This window comes from Halichoerus grypus, chromosome 1 (genome assembly GCF_964656455.1).
Source record: "Halichoerus grypus chromosome 1, mHalGry1.hap1.1, whole genome shotgun sequence".
NCBI lineage: Eukaryota > Metazoa > Chordata > Mammalia > Carnivora > Phocidae > Halichoerus > Halichoerus grypus.
In genome coordinates, this window is record NC_135712.1 from 28,854,853 (window position 1) to 28,870,792 (window position 15,940).

Consider the following 15,940-nt stretch of genomic DNA (forward strand, 5'->3'; position numbering starts at 1 on the left):
GGAATAGACATTTCAAAATATGGATATAAATTAGTTTCTCCAATTAAGATAAAGATCAAAGAAAACCATTCTGGGAACTCAAATGGCTTGCTACTGGAAAATTAATTTTATTCATTTCATGGTTATGAGATTTTCAACTGAATTATGTTTTTTTTATCAATATCAAAATATCAATATTAAAATCATTTGAAGTGTCAGTATCATAGTATGAGTACTGTCATTTTTCATTGTGACCTTCCCGTCACTAAACAAGGGAGTCTGGAAGGATTGAATTTCAAAGTGTGCCCCTTTCTTTATCCAGGTAACATTATACAGACAGGAGAGCTCTACTATAACATTTTGAACCAAACTAAGAGAAGGAGAAGAGTGATCTTTTCTCCATCCTTTTTGTTTATTTCATAGACGAGGAGATCCTAAATATAGTGGTCAATGAGCTTTGGAAATTTTGCAAATTCTCTCCATTCCCCATCTCCAGTCTAAGCTCCACATTTCAGCGAGAGCCTTCTGTCTCACACACACATCTGGTCATGTCACTCTCTTGTTTTGGCAATCAGTTCTTCAGTAATTCCCATCCCATACAAATGTGTACTCCCATTATATTCAAATCTATACTCTTTAGTATAGTGCATTGGTTTCCTAGGGCTGCCATAAAGTAGCACTAACTGAGGTGGCTGTCTCACTGTTCTGGAGGTTAGAAGCCCCAAATCAAAGTGTTGGCAGGGCCATACTGTCCCTAAGCTTTTACAAAAGGATTCTTCCTTGACTTCCAGCTCCTCATAGCCCCAGGTGTCCCTGGCTTGTGGTAGAATAACTCCAATTTCTGCTGTCATCTTCACATGGACAGCCTCTCTCTGTATGTTTCTCCTTAGTCTTCCCTCTGTGCATGCATGTGTCCAATTTCCCTCATCTTTTAAGGACACTGGTCATATTGATTTAAGAGCTCACCTACTCCAGTTTTCAACTGCAGCAACCCCATTTCCAAATAAGGTCACATTTCGAAGTACCAGGGGTTAGGATTAAACATAGCTTTTGGGGGGGGGAGATACAATTCAACCCATAACACATGACCTCCAAACCATTCATGGCCTGCCTTTAAACCATCTGGCAGCCCCATCATCTGCCTTTCTCTTTGTTTACCATACATACTTGCTATAAAAATTACTCCCACTTCCACACCACAACAAATATATACTCTTCTCATTGCTAGAATGTTCTTTTTCCTTGTCTGCCCAGCAAATTCCCCATTGGCTCAATATTACCTCAAACATTGCTTTCTTAGTGAATTATTTCCCTACTTCTCCAGACAAATTAGCAATTGTCTATTTTTTCCCACACGTTGCAACCTGGATTGATACGGACTGTGTTACATTGGATTCTCATTGTGTCTTGGTCTGCCTGTCTTCTTAGGAAAGTCTTGGAAGGCAGTGCCCATGCCTTTCCATCTCTGGACACCTGGCAGAATGCCAAGCCCACAGGAGACATTCAATAAATACTTATTAAACAAATAAGAGGGGCTGTCCTCCACATCTTGGAGCACAAGAATGATAAGAGAAGCCCAGAAGCAACATTTTATGCCTATGGGGGATTCAAATCCCACCAGTCTTCTCTCTGTCTACCTACTAGAGGGATTATGCCCAGTCCTCCTCACCAGTGCAAGAGGAAGTCATAAGAAATGCCTTGACACATGTTAAGGGTTTCCAAGCTGGTGGCCAGAGCTGCAGTGACTTAAAGACCAGCGACAGATGTCACAGTTTCTAGATTGGTGCCTTCTCGAGGTGGTACTGTGTAGTTTCCGTTCACCTACTGATTGCCAGAAGAGGAGCTGACCTTTGCTGGTACAAAGAAGTTGGCTTTGCATGTGAACCATATGACATACTTACCAACTGCACAAAGAACTAGAAACAAAATCCATGTTTTTCCACTAAATATATTATGTAAAGGAAGTTTCTTTTCTCTTTTAAAGAAGAAGTGTTAGTTTTCGAAAGAACCATCTCCACAGGATGAGTTGATAAGTTTAAGTCAAGCACTTAATATTCAGAGAATTATAGGGCCAGGATTTTAGTGGAGATGAGACCAATATAATTTCTTTCAATAGCTTGTAAGGAGGTATTTCATTTCAATGAATGTTTTGCAGGAAAACTCACGGGCTCAATTAAAAGTCCTAGAATCAGGGGCTGACTTGGGAGAAGAGGAAATTCAAATAATCAGTTTCCCATATGCATAAAATCAGGATAAGCACTTCATAGGAAAGCTGTTAGGGTAAAATAATTTATGTTAAAAGGTGCTCAAGCCTTGGAAAAGAATGTTATATAAATCAATAATATATCATTATCATCATTAGGAGGTATGTTGACATATCTTACGCATTTCTCCATAAAGGAGAAAGTATTTTATGAAGTGGTTTGTAGTCTGTATGCTGCGAAATTTTTGCAAGATGTTTTTCTGATAATGTCTAATTAAACATTTATTCTGCCTGCCACAATCCCTCTTGGTTTTTAGGAGTATGCATTCTGATATTTTGATCCTGATACTTGTCAGTCCAAAGGAGATGGCCCCTAATGGGGGCAAACCTATAGAGTTTAGTGTGTTCACCCATTCAACAAATGCTTCCGAAGCCTCTCTCTGTGCCAGGCTCTATGCTAGTGCCAGCAATAAGCCTGGCCTCTGCGTTCTAGGTAAGCAAAGCAAACAAACAGACTGAATGGTGTCCAAGCACAGCGAAAAGACCAACATGACCAGGTCGGAGAAAAGAGGAGAGCGGTACAGAGAGGCAAAGGCCAGAGATGTTGAGGGGAACATTCCCATGTTCCGGTCATGGGAAAGAGCGTGGGGTTTGTTTGAAGTGCATTTGCAAATCCACAGTTAAATGCTTATCCCCAAAGGTAAGTGAAAGTAGAACTGAATTCCCCTGTAGAAATTTCCCCTACTTGGTGGCAGAGGATAAGTAGCATATTCAAATATCACTAGAGCATGTGACAATGAGAGAACATCAGGTTGAACTAGCAAGGACATCATGTGCAGGCTTTGGAAATCAGAGGCTGAACAGGTTACCAAGAAGTTGGGTCACACTGTGACCACATCCCAGAATGAGGGTGGGGCTTGAATCCCTAGCGATTTCATGTTTTTCTACCTTTGCATCTGAAGGAGAAAGAATGAAACTAGCATTTGTTAAGACCTTCTCTGTGTGAGGAATTTTATAGATGTTTTCTGATTTAAACTCAACTCTTAAGAAGAAATATTTCCCCCTTTTACCAAGGAGGAAATTGAAACTTTGAAAGGTCATATGTTGGTCCCCAGTTATATAGCTTGTCTGAATTCAGACCTCCATCAGTCCTCCAAAGCACACATGTTCTCCTCACACCACAGGACCTCTAAGGATGGGCAGCATGAGGAAAAGCAGACCCCAAGGCAGGCTTGCTCAACAGAGGACTAGTCACCAGAATGTATAACTGCTGTAGGGGCCACTTTGGGTGGTTAGAATCCTGTGCCCTTGAAAAGAAACAGGGAATCCAATATTCTCTCCAACTAGCTCTTAATTTTCAGTCAGTCAGTTTTCTTGGGCTGCTGGGCACGAATGTTAGCTTGGTTCTTTGGTTCACCGTACTGCAGATCAATGAAGAAAACCAGACTTCATTTCTCAGAAGTATAGCAGGAAAGTTATGGAAAATTGTCTTGCTAGAAAGGAGCATAGAATTGAGTTGTGAGTAACATACTTGTAGAGTCCTGTAAATGACCACCTGATTTTTCCCTTCCCAGAAATGACAAATACAGATGCTTTAAAATTAGAATGCAGGGCGCCTGGGTGGCTCAGTCGTTAAGCGTCTGCCTTCGGCTCAGGTCATGATCCCAGCGTCCTGGGATCGAGTCCCACATCGGGCTCCCTGCTCCGCAGGAAGCCTGCTTCTCCCTCTCCCACTCCCCCTGCTTGTGTTCCTGCTCTCACTATGTCTCTCTCTGTCAAATAAATAAATAAAATTTAAAAAAAATAAATAAATAAATAAAAAAAATAAAATTAGAATGCAGGGGGTGTTTCTGAAGAGCTGCGCCTCACTGTGGCTTCACACTTTATGTGGAAACCTTACTTTGTGTGTGTTTGGTCAGGGAGGATAATGTGTATTTATTTACAATGTACCTGATCTCCTAAGAGGCTCTTCCATTACCCTTTTTATTAAGAGAAAAAGAAGGAATTCCATCCAAATGAACATATACATGTTATTTATACATTCATACCACATACAGACATATACACACATGTATATGTGCACATGCATGTGATGTGTGTATGTGTATATATATGGCACTCTGAAATTTGATTTTGCTATGGTAAACATTTTTACTTTACATCCGCCACCATCATAGTCTATTTATTTCTTTTGTAATTAAACTAATATGTAATTAAAGTATGTCTAATTGCATATTAGTTTAATCATAATTAAACTAATTATACTGTAGCCAAAGTTGAGGGAAGGAAGATCCCATAAAGGATTCTGATTCTTTAAATAGATAGGGTATTAAACTGAGAACAGATACTACACTTGATCTTAGCCAAAAGGCCGAGAAGCGATAGGGTATACAATTACTGTCTCCCATAGCTTTACAGTTTTAGTGCAGTTTCAAATGGTAAGGTATGAAAAACAGTCTGGTCACTCTTGAATCTGCTGTAGATTTTTTTGATGAGTGAAGGTAGAAAGGAAATAGAAATGATTTTGTTGTTCCAGTTTAAGAATAGCTTTTCTGAGGAAAGGAACTCATATATATCTCTTCAGCAATATTTTATTAATTGCATTTTTCTTCAGTAGGTAAAGACAGGAAATCATGGTCTATTGATCAGAACAGTCTCCCTTCCTCCGTGCTTCTGGGGAAAGAAGTATGAATTAAGCAGGGGATTTTATTTTATTTATTTATTTTTTTTGGTTTGCTGGGGGTTTTTTATTTTAATTTTTATTGTTATGCTAATCACCATACATCACTAGTTTTTGATGTAGTGTTCCATGATTCATTGTTTGTGTATAACACCCAGTGCTCCATGCAGAACATGCCCTCTTTAATACCCATCACTAGGCTAACCCATCCTCCCACCCCTCTCCCCTCTAGAACCTGAGACGATGGACTCTGAAAAGCAGGGCTTTTAATAGTACATGTAAAGTATTTTTTACATGTGCTCAGATAAAAATTAACTAGAAAACACTTCTGTGCAGAGTTAGTTCAATCTGTTTGGTCAGTATTGTACTACGGACAAAATTTCCTTTCAGCCTAATGACGTATGATCCAGGTGACACTGAATTATTTTCTTAGCTGAAAAATTACTTTGAAGACTTTTAATGAAATGTTAAGTTTTTTATTGTTGTTTTTATTATCTATAAAGAATTAAAAGGCAAAATATTTCACAAGACTGTGCTCATGAAGAGCATCTGCAAATGTCTACAGAGCACAAATACTTAAATGTGAGAATGGACTTGCCCTGGAAAAGCTTTGTGTTTGTGGCTGGGCTTCTTCCTACATGTCATGCCAACAGCCATGTCCTACGTCAATCTTAAAAATTATAAGGTAGGAGGGGTAGTGACAGGGATCAGTTTTGTGTGTGTGTGTACTTAGACGTATGTTCCCTATAATTAGGAGCTTAGCAAAATAAGATAAAGAGACACAAATATTTTAAAGGACAGAATGAAAGAGAGTCAGAGGTGATACAAATATGAAGAAACAGTTGGCGAAACTAGTGCTTAAATATAGTATATATATATTACCTGAACACATTTACCAAAAAGATGAAAACCCACACCAACAAGAACACTCGGTAAAAGGAGGTCAGGAGAGCCGCCAGCTAGTGTTAGGAACAGTGGAAGGTGAAGGAAGGACCAGAGCCAGTGGCAGCCTCAGCACCTTCAGCAAAGCATGTGCAGTGCAGCGAGGCAGTGTGCACCGAAGACCTCCCGAGCTGCAGCATTCAAAAGCTGCAGGGAAGCTACCTCCTCTCCCCCGCAGCCCTCCTGGGACATGGGATGGTTATCACCCGCCAAACCTGAATGGCCTCAGAGAATAGAACTCCAGAAACTGCCATCTGGGGGTCTTCTGCTAGGAAGGCTTCTTTGCTGCCTGCTCACCTAATAAGCCCACCCAGTTACAGAGCTACTAGTGAGGATTTTCATACCATGCTCTCAGTGATGTACCAACAGCCAAAGATGGCTAGGCATTTGAAGAAAGAAAGCCTCAAAGATGAAAGACAGAGATCAAAGCAAGCAGAAGAAAGAAATCAGAGAAAAACAAAGGCAATGAAAGGGACAGATGGAAAAGAAAATTAATGGTAATTAATGACATCAGAAAGAGAACATATTCCATTTATGTATTTAGTTCTTGGTGTCTAGTGCATGCCAGACAATTTTGTACTGATTTTATAATAATATCTCACTTAATCATCATAGTATTCCCTGAGGTGTGCACTACCATCATGTCCATTTAATAGAAAGGCGAAGGAACTTGCCGAGGACATCCTATTGAATGGCAGAGCCAGGATTTAACCCAGGTCATCTACCAGGTTCACAAGTGCACCCTCTCACCCAGTACATTTTACTGCCTTACCAAGAATTAAGAACAGAATGTTTTTCAAGACCCACTTTCTTTAGTTTTAATAATATACTTATTAAAATAAACCCCTGAAATAAAGTCTCAAAATAGGACCTCAGAAATAACCTATATCTATCTATTCTGCACCCCCTCCCCTAAGTGAATTATTATACTAAATGCTGTGTTCCTTACTCTTTCCTTTTTTAAACTGTGTATATGTGCTTTTTGTTTTTGTTTTGTTTTGTTTTTTAAAGAGCATCATGCTACATGTAATTCTTTTGGGAATGGTTCTTTTCACTTAATATTTTTAAGATTATCCATATTATTGAATAACAGTTGACTTCATTAATTTTTACTGCTTTATTAAAAATAAAAAGAACAGAATGTTATAAAAAGAGAACATTCCGAACTTTTGCAAAATAAAATATTATAGTTAAAAATGTTTATTAGATCATTAGTAGAAAAAGTAATGGAATTTCCTAGAATGTAAAAAAACAGAACAAAAAAGAAAAAGAAATGGAACAAAGAAGTATAAAAGAATGAAAGTATTGGGCACCTGGATGGCTCAGTCAATTAAGCGTCTGCCTTCGGCTCAGGTCATGATCCCAGGGTCCTGGGATTGAGCCCCCATCGGGCTCCCTGCTCAACAGTGAGTCTGTATCCCCCTCTCTCTCTGCCCCTCTGCCTGTGTGTGCTCTCTCTCTCTCTCTCAAATAAATAAATAATCTTAAAAAAAAAAAAAAATGAAAGTAGGATGTCTAAAACTGCACTAACTAGATTTCCAGAAAGAGCGAACAGAGAAAAAGAGATGAAGAATTTATTAAAGAAACACAGACCAGAAAGTTGTGCATTTCCATTTTGAAAGAGCCACTGAATGAATGTACAGGGGATGTAAAAATAACCCATATCAAGGCACATCATATGAGATTTTAGGACATACCAAGGATAAAGGGGAAACACAGAGAGAGACAGAGAGTCCATATACACTAAATCAGGAATCACAACGGCATTAAACTTCTCAATAACAGCTCTGAAAGTTAGAGGACAACGGAGAGGCCTTCTAAATCCTAAGGAAAAATGAGGCTAGAATTCTATTTCCGGTCAAAGTACCATTCACATGTGAAGGATCTACAAGGACCTAGAACACTTCCATTCGGGAAAGTGTGTTTCCGCAAATGAGAGAAGAGACAACGTTGATGATGTGAGATTCAGGCCACAGAGTATCCAAATCAAGGGACGATTGAGAAGTTCCATTTCAGCCTCAGCCCTGTATACTCAGAGAACAACCAGACCACCTTGGAACAGAGGAAAAAATAAACCTGAAATGTTGGAGCATTTGAAATTACAAAGTATGATTTCTGTATTTAAATACTCAAAACTGATCAGTTGAGGGGCACCTGGGTGGCTCAGTCAGTTAAGCGTCCAAGTCTTAATTTTGGGTCAGGTCCTGACCTCAGGGGTGTGAGATCTAGAACCCCATGTCATGCTCTGTGCTGGGCGTGGAGCCTGCTTAAGATTCTCTATCCCGCTCCCTCTGCCCCCCCACCCCAACACACACAGGTGCTCACTCTCTCTTTCTCTAAAAAACTAATCAGCTGATAGATTTGTTGGGACATTTATCTGGGATATTTTAACAATACATAGGGAACCAACCATAAAAAAGGAATGTAATCATGAGCTCTAAAAATGGACAAAAAGAGGAAACATAAAGCACTAAACACAATTTGATTTAGCCACAGACAATATTTACAAAATAATAATGACTAATGATTTAACTAAATAACTGGGGAATGAAAAGAGAACAAAATCCTCAAGGATAAAAACAGGAATCAATAGGTAACGTCTCATACATAAATCAAGAAAGTATGGGCCTATCATTGAAAAAAATGATAAACAATGAGAAAAATGGTTTTAATACTGCAGGGAGTCAGCGAAAAATTTACTAGGAAGTCTGGGAGTAGAAAGGAAAGCTTTTGTTTTTTCAATTTTTTAGGGTAAGCATTTTAATTTTTACAAAACTTAAAATGCCATTTAGACGTGTTGAAGGAAAAAGTATTATAGAAATGTGAAAATTATGACCATAATTTAGATGTGACATTAAAGCAAGCAAAAACAGGTGAAATTAAGAGTGAAAGATTAAGAGAATAATACATTTTAGAAACATAAATTTGGGAGCTATAGCTCCAGGTCAGGGAGGAAATAGAATGTGCTCATGGTAGTAACTTCACAGATAGTATCAGTTTATAGATGAATACTTTTTTTTTTTTTAAAGATTTATTTATTTGACAGAGAGAGACACAGCGAGAGAGGGAACACAAGCAGGGGGAGTGGGAGAGGGAGAAGCAGGCTTCCCGCCGAGCAGGGAGCCCGATGCAGGGCTCGATCCCAGGACCCTGGGATCACGACCTGAGCTGAAGGCAGACATTTAACGACTGAGCCACCCAGGCGCCCCTATAGATGAATACTTTATCAAAAGCCATCATCAGGGCACTTCAGAACCTAGGGAATTTCATAAAGTGTGGACAAGTCTAATTTATGCTCCTACCCTGATTTTTATAAGCATGAAATTATTATTAAAGATAGCATTGAGGGGCTCTTAACTCTTCTTAGAGTCACAACAAAGTAGCTTGGGTTGGAGAAGGAAAATGAAGTGGTATCAGGTGTCCCTGTGGTGCTCAGTCTTTAAGAGGGTTCTAGATGGGTTGCACACTTACTGGTTTCAAATTATTTTATACACGTAATAATTGAAACACTGTCTCCAACCAGTAGCTCAGCATTCCTCTCCTCCCAGTCTTTACCATTTGGAACCTAACCCCCAAATAAATCATTTCTATTTTATAGCAGGTCTTTAAATATGCCAAAGCATAACTATGATAGAGAATGATGGCTACGAGCTGAGGCTTTGGATTGAATCCTGACTCTATCACTTCCTAGCTGTGCACACTGGACACTTGACCTAACTTCACCTGGAAGTTGACCATGGTAACATTAGACCAGCTCATGGAGATTTTCTGAGGATTACATTGGAAATATGGGTAAAGCACTAAGTATAAGCATATAATAAGCACTCAAATGGATACTCATTATTATTAACTTTGAGAATAAGATTACTTCATGAGTATGGTAACTTTGAATCATAGATACGTGAAATTTTATTTTATTACTTGTGGCAACCACTTAGAAAGTATATAGTTACAATTTATTGAATAATCTGAATAATTTGTACTTATTTTGAACTTAGCTCTCCTAATTATTTTTGTCACTTTGGAACTGGTACACCTCATTTTGTGTTTACTAAGTCTTCTTTTATATTGTTTTCCAACATCTTGCCAGGCATAGATATGATCTTAGAAGTTATTTGTCTCTTTCAAGACAGTTTCTTACTGTATGATTCTTTAGGTTCCCCATTTATCTTAAACCATTGGTCCTTTTTATTTATCGCAATTCTCTATTTCTTCTACAATTAAGATAATGAGATAAGGTTCTTGATTATCTTGTGGGAAATTTAAAATATGCAATAATATTGCAGGACATCAGGCTCTCTCTCAAGAGGTTTTCCAAGACATCTAGCACCTGACCAGCAGCTCTCCTCTCTCAGAGGGATAGTATTTTGAGGATACCAAGAGTGGATCCCTTTTTGGGACATGGCAATTCATTAATTTATGGTAAGAAATACAATTGCAGTATTTCAGGTACTTGATGTCCATTCGAACAATGCATTTGTCTCCGTAGACAGACCTACCCAAGGAACCAAATCATCATTAGGAGGTTACTTATTGAGCTTAAAATCAAAATAATATTAAGAGAAATAGTTAGACAAATGTGTTGTTTACTGAAATCCGGCTAGAACTGCTTGCTGCATCCATCTCCGCAGGATGGATTATCTTGTCAGAGAATTAAAATACTTGAAGTTCACTGAAGCTCTCTTTCTTGAACCCAGATATTTGCCTCTGTTACACTCCTGTCTCTATGTGAGGCAGAATGAATTAAGATTTCCTCCTACCTTCCTAAGTGGTTTGGTCATCACCCCATCACCATTAATGAATGTATGAGAACTCTGATAAAACTCAGGCAAGGCACCATATCACAAAGAGAAATTAACAGATGAAATATTAATTTCTCATATAGACTTAATATGGGTTCTTGGAAAAAAAAATTAATCCTCATGATACATATGCTTAATTTTAGGCCTCGTTGGGAAAAACAAACTTCTTTAGCTCTCATCTTAATACCTCCTGTTAGTAGGAGCAGAATTTTCTCTTCTCCCAATTATCTCCTCAAAAACTTTTCTTCATTCTGTAAAGCAGGTCCCTGGGCAAAGCAGAAAAGCCACTACAAGGCTTTTCAATTAGTAAGACATTAGAAGGGATTTCAAGAGCTTAGGGAAGGAGGTGGGTCCTTTATGAAAAAGGGTTAGTAAATAGGGACTCCAGAGACAGAATGGGTAAATGAATTGGAGAGCTAGGAAATCTAAGAGATTCACAGAGAATTCACCATTTCTCCCTGGCTCCACTGCCTTCATCCCCACTGTAAGTCTGGGAGAATATCCGTACCACCATTTCTCTGTAAACCCCCAAGTCTAAACAAGGAGGTGTTTTATCCATCATATTGTAAGAATAATCTAGGTATGTAGAGGGTACAACACCCAATATGTTGTATATGGTCAAATGACTTTGAAATTACCAACTGAATTATTGAGTAAAGAACTGCAAGAACTTCATCAGATCAATATGTGTATTTGCTTCAAGAAATCCTGAGTTGGGATTTGTATGATAGTGTACGATCTCCACTTCCAGCAACCATAAACAGGCAAGAACACAGCAGCCCCACTGGGCTTCTTTCTATAAATTTCCCTTCCCCATTCTATAGAGAGAAACCTGCTCTGAGGAGCCAGAAAGAAAAGCAGAACTATCAGGTTTAAGTTGTTTTTATGATTGACTCCTTCTTTTCTTTATCACAAGTGACTAAATTCTGTAGATCTAAATGGAATACAATCCATTTTTTTCCATAAGATAATCTATCTTCATTAAATGTTAATTTCAGAGTTGTACTCCATGATTACAATCTTATTTCTCTTATTTTTCAAGTTCTTGGAAAACGTTTCTTTGTTGTCCTCCTCCAACAATGCATTCGAGATATAGTCGGAAGTATTTTAGGTTATAGTTACTAAAACAGCTTTTCGTCATGGTCGCCCCAGTAATACACAGAAGCATTAGATTTACTGAGACCAAGTCCACATGTTGGAGGTGTACACATTAAGGTGGTGTGGGGATCATAGTCCCATTTTTTTTTAAAGATTTTATTTATTTATTTATTTGACAGAGAGACACAGCGAGAGAGGGAACACAAGCAGGGGGAGTGGGAGAGGGAAAAGCAGGCTTCCCACGGAGCAGGGAGCCCGATGCGGGGCTCGATCCCAGGACCCTGGGATCATGACCCGAGCCGAAGGCAGACGCTTAATGACTGAGCCACCCAGGTGCCCCCATAGTACCATTTTAAAAGATTTGATTTGAAAACTCTCCTTCCACTGAACAAATATAAGTGTCTAAAGTATAGACTAGGATTAATCCAAACATTACCAATTTCATTCTTCAACCTGATGGCAGGAAGCAAAGGAGGTCCTCAGGCAATCAAAATATCAGAATCAAAGACATCAGACCACATTTTGTTTTACCTATACTTTTCTGATTTGAATTTGATAATTCATGTATTAGCAATCCACTAATAAATATTTGTTGAACTGCTAAAATAACTCTTCTATGTCCTCTTCATTTTCTCATAAAATATACCCCAAAGGCTGTTATTTGATTGCATTTCTTTAAAATTTTGACTCACCCTCTGTGACTCAGAAATAGTGACAGGTATATATACCACAAAGTCCCAACCTTGTTTCACCCTGCTGGGGTTCTAAGACCATTAAGGTAATTTGTAAAAACAAAGCACCCAGACTGTTGTTTTGCAATTTCCCTGCTTCAGAACATGTCTTAAGCAACATGTGGGTTAGTGGTTTAATCATGATAGGGAGTTAGGTATGTTCAATACTCTTTACCCCATTCTTGTCCTACCTTTGACTTTGGAATTTGCTGGGTCATTCTGGTCACTCATTAAATATCCTGGTGGCCCCAGAATTCCATAATGTAGTAGATAACTGATTTAAAAAAGAGAGAGAGAGAGAGAAAAAACATTTACTACCTCACTACCTGAAATTTTTTGAGTACCAAGTCGTTTAACATAGATTGTGATAGGACTTCAAATGTCTTTTAGTATCTCCAGAAAATATTTTTCCTGAGTAGTGAAGAAGGTTAGAAAATTGCTTCTCCCATCTGTAATTCTGAAGGAAAAGATTCCTGTTTTACTTACATTTTAAAATATTTCTTAAAGTGTTAATGATGGTAAAGTGCCTAGAGATCATAAATTGCGATTTTATACACATTGCTCAAATGTAACACATTTGAAAACTGCAGATAGTCTAGTCCACGTATGTCCTCATGAATGTGAGTGTTCTCTATTCTTTAGTTATCATTGCAGAAATATAATTTGTAGCAAACACCACCCCAACCTAAATATATGAAATCTCCTACTTTTTTAAGATCCACAAACATTTCTTGTCATAAGACATTCTATAAATGCTAAGTCATATAATAAGTACGCTCTTTACTGATATTTCCTTTTATTCTCCCTAAAGCTCTATTACTATAGTAAGTGCAGGTACTATCATTCTCATGTTGTTGATTGAACTTCACATTTGAATTAAATTTCTATTCACAGGTAAAGAAAGGGGGGCACTGAGGGTGCAAATGTTTCAGTTAAAAAATATTTTTTTTTTCATGACTTTCAATTCCTGAAAAGATGAAACAAAAATATGCTTAGGTCACTGCCTGAACCTAAACCATGCTTCTAGGGAATTACCCAACCTCAGAGTCCTCAGTGTTATTTTGAAAATACCAGTCTTAAAATTCCTAAAAATATAATTGCTCTTAATACCTAGAAGCAGCAGCATATTAACCAGAATCTTAAGTGTATTTCTTTAATTCTATTATAGAACATAAACAATTTTTAAGCTAGTCAAGAGGCATGATATACTGTCAAACAGCACACAACATGACATTTAATATTCATTAAATGATTAGTGAAATTTGAACACTTAGAACTGGGCCTCAGGGAGGATCGGCTCAGAGGTATGAGGGAAGACTGAGAAATAGAGTCAGCTGGTTTTGACCTAGAGAAGCTGCTCATTAAGAATATGGCACCACTGCTTTTCAACCCAGGGGTTTAATAAATGGAAATCTGGGTTGATATTCTTAATATGCCTGTTTTAATAGAACTGGAATTTTAGACGCTCCACGAATCTCCCTTTGGTAAATCCCTAATTAACAAGAAAGCTTGAACTTTTTGCTTTTACTTCCTGGGTATCTTGGTTTTGACATTATAATAAAAATGTTAAATCCTTTAGTTGGATGAGAAAAGTCTTTCTAAGCCATATTAGCTCTATTCCAGGCCTATTAAATAGAGACTCTGGATGCTTCATTTGAAGGTACCGTTGATCCACTGGATCATCACTGAAATAGCAGTTATCAGTAGATGGCATTGCAGTTTGTGGCAGAAGAGACATCCAGTTAAGGCAGGCTTCTGTTTCACTGATTTTCATATTAATCAGGGCTTGACAACATAGTAATGTGTTTAGAAAGTAACAATATGTGTAATCACTGAATTCTGAAGTCATATTCTTATTTATATTTATATTAATTTCATCCATACTCTGTCTTTTAGTATATGCATCCGTGCTTTAAGTAGGATGAGTAGTGCATAAAGTCTAGTTTATTTCATCTTATAACAAAGTTTACTTAGAAGTATAAGATTGGCTACCCTGAGTATTCTCTTCATTTTTTTAACAGTAAGATACCCACATCCCAAGTTTTATCTCAGATATTTTCCTCTCTCCATCCACAGAATGTGTTATAGATTTTTATTTTCATATAAACTAAAAAAAAAAAAAAAAAAATCTTTATTTTGAATCCTTGTGGCCGTAATGGTAACTGCAGGCATTTCAAAGTGTGAGATTTAGGAATCGACCTCATAAAGGATAGCAAGATACAGAACATGAGTTACCAAAGAATTACCGTTTAAAAAAAAAAAAAACTTTACCCATGTAGATATGAAGTCATATCCTGACCAAAGTAGGAAGTGGCAGGTCACTGGGCTCAAACTTATCTGCTACACATCATAGACGGCACGGTGCTGACAGCCTTCAGTTGTTTCTGTACAACAGAAAGTGCACTCGCTTGGAGTAGTCTGAATTCAAAATGCTGAAGAGAAAACCATCCAATGCTTCAGAGAAGGAGAAACATCAAAAACCAAAGGTAAGGTAATTTCATAGACAAACAAAACAAAACCATTTAATAGAATAAACACACACACACACACACACACACATACACACACACACACACACATTGTTCTTCTCTTGTCAGTCATAAATCAATTCAACCGTAGGCTGAATGCCTCAGGGCAAGCATGAACGTTGAAATGCAAACTAGGTGCTAAATAATACCTGACAATTACTGTCTCTGTAATTTTCCCTTATAGTGTATATTTGATCATTTACCTTTGTAACTGAAGTTTGAGCTTAGATCCAACTTCATGGAAATCAATATGGTAGTCTCCGAAAGGTTGATATTATGAAATACTCTTGAACATTTTTAATGACTATAAAGTTGTCAATATTTATTTAACTGAATGCATTTTATCCCTCACGTATTCAGCTCTCATAATACTTTTAATTATGAGAAGATTGTAAAATAGAGATGTTTTGGCTAAATATTTGCTTTTTTCCATTTTTTTGTATTAAAATATAATAGCTTGTTGAAAAGATTATTTTTCCTACTCTTGCTTGAACTAACACTCTACTAAGAGAGAGGATTGGGTTATATTTTAAGAAGCATCAAAACCCCATATATTGATAGATTTGTCAAACTGGTTCTATTTGGAATGTTATGCTATTTTTGTCTTGACAATAATTGTGACTTTTAAAAAAAAAGTACAGCATGAGATAACAAAGTTTAGATTCTATTGTAGAACTCTAAATTAGTTTCATTAATAACATGAAAGAAACTATGAAATACTGGGTTCAAAGGTCTTCCCCAATACTTATACATTTCTTGAGTTCCCTAGATAAATAACATTTTTAATCTATTTGTGAATAAACCATAGCTGAGGTCAGATGTATTTTTAGAGGACTGACATATTATCTATTATTGGTCTTTATTTGCTTGGCACCCGTTCTGAGAGAAAGGAGTTGGGAATTGATTGTGAACTTCTAAATTGATGTGGCATTGAACAATGGTCAATATTTTGTAAGTCTTTGCAAGTTACTATACAA

General features: G+C 37.5%; 1 protein-coding gene and 1 pseudogene across 2 annotated transcripts in view; one reads left to right on the forward strand and one right to left on the reverse strand.

Annotated features, from left to right (window-relative positions):
* The window catches only part of SAMSN1 (SAM domain, SH3 domain and nuclear localization signals 1), a 127,380-nt gene that overhangs the window by 67,510 nt on the left and 43,930 nt on the right, over window positions 1-15,940 (forward strand). The window contains exon 1 of one of the 2 annotated variants that reach the window (XM_078058073.1): window positions 14,764-14,921. The exons of the other annotated variant lie outside the window; for it this stretch is intronic. Within the exon in view, the coding sequence (XP_077914199.1) occupies window positions 14,865-14,921 (57 nt within the window). The 5' untranslated portion in view covers window positions 14,764-14,864. Of the gene's footprint in view, window positions 1-14,763; window positions 14,922-15,940 lie in introns of those variants that run through there. 2 annotated transcript variants of the gene reach the window in all.
* On the reverse strand, window positions 4,468-4,565 carry LOC118535995 (U2 spliceosomal RNA; annotated as a pseudogene).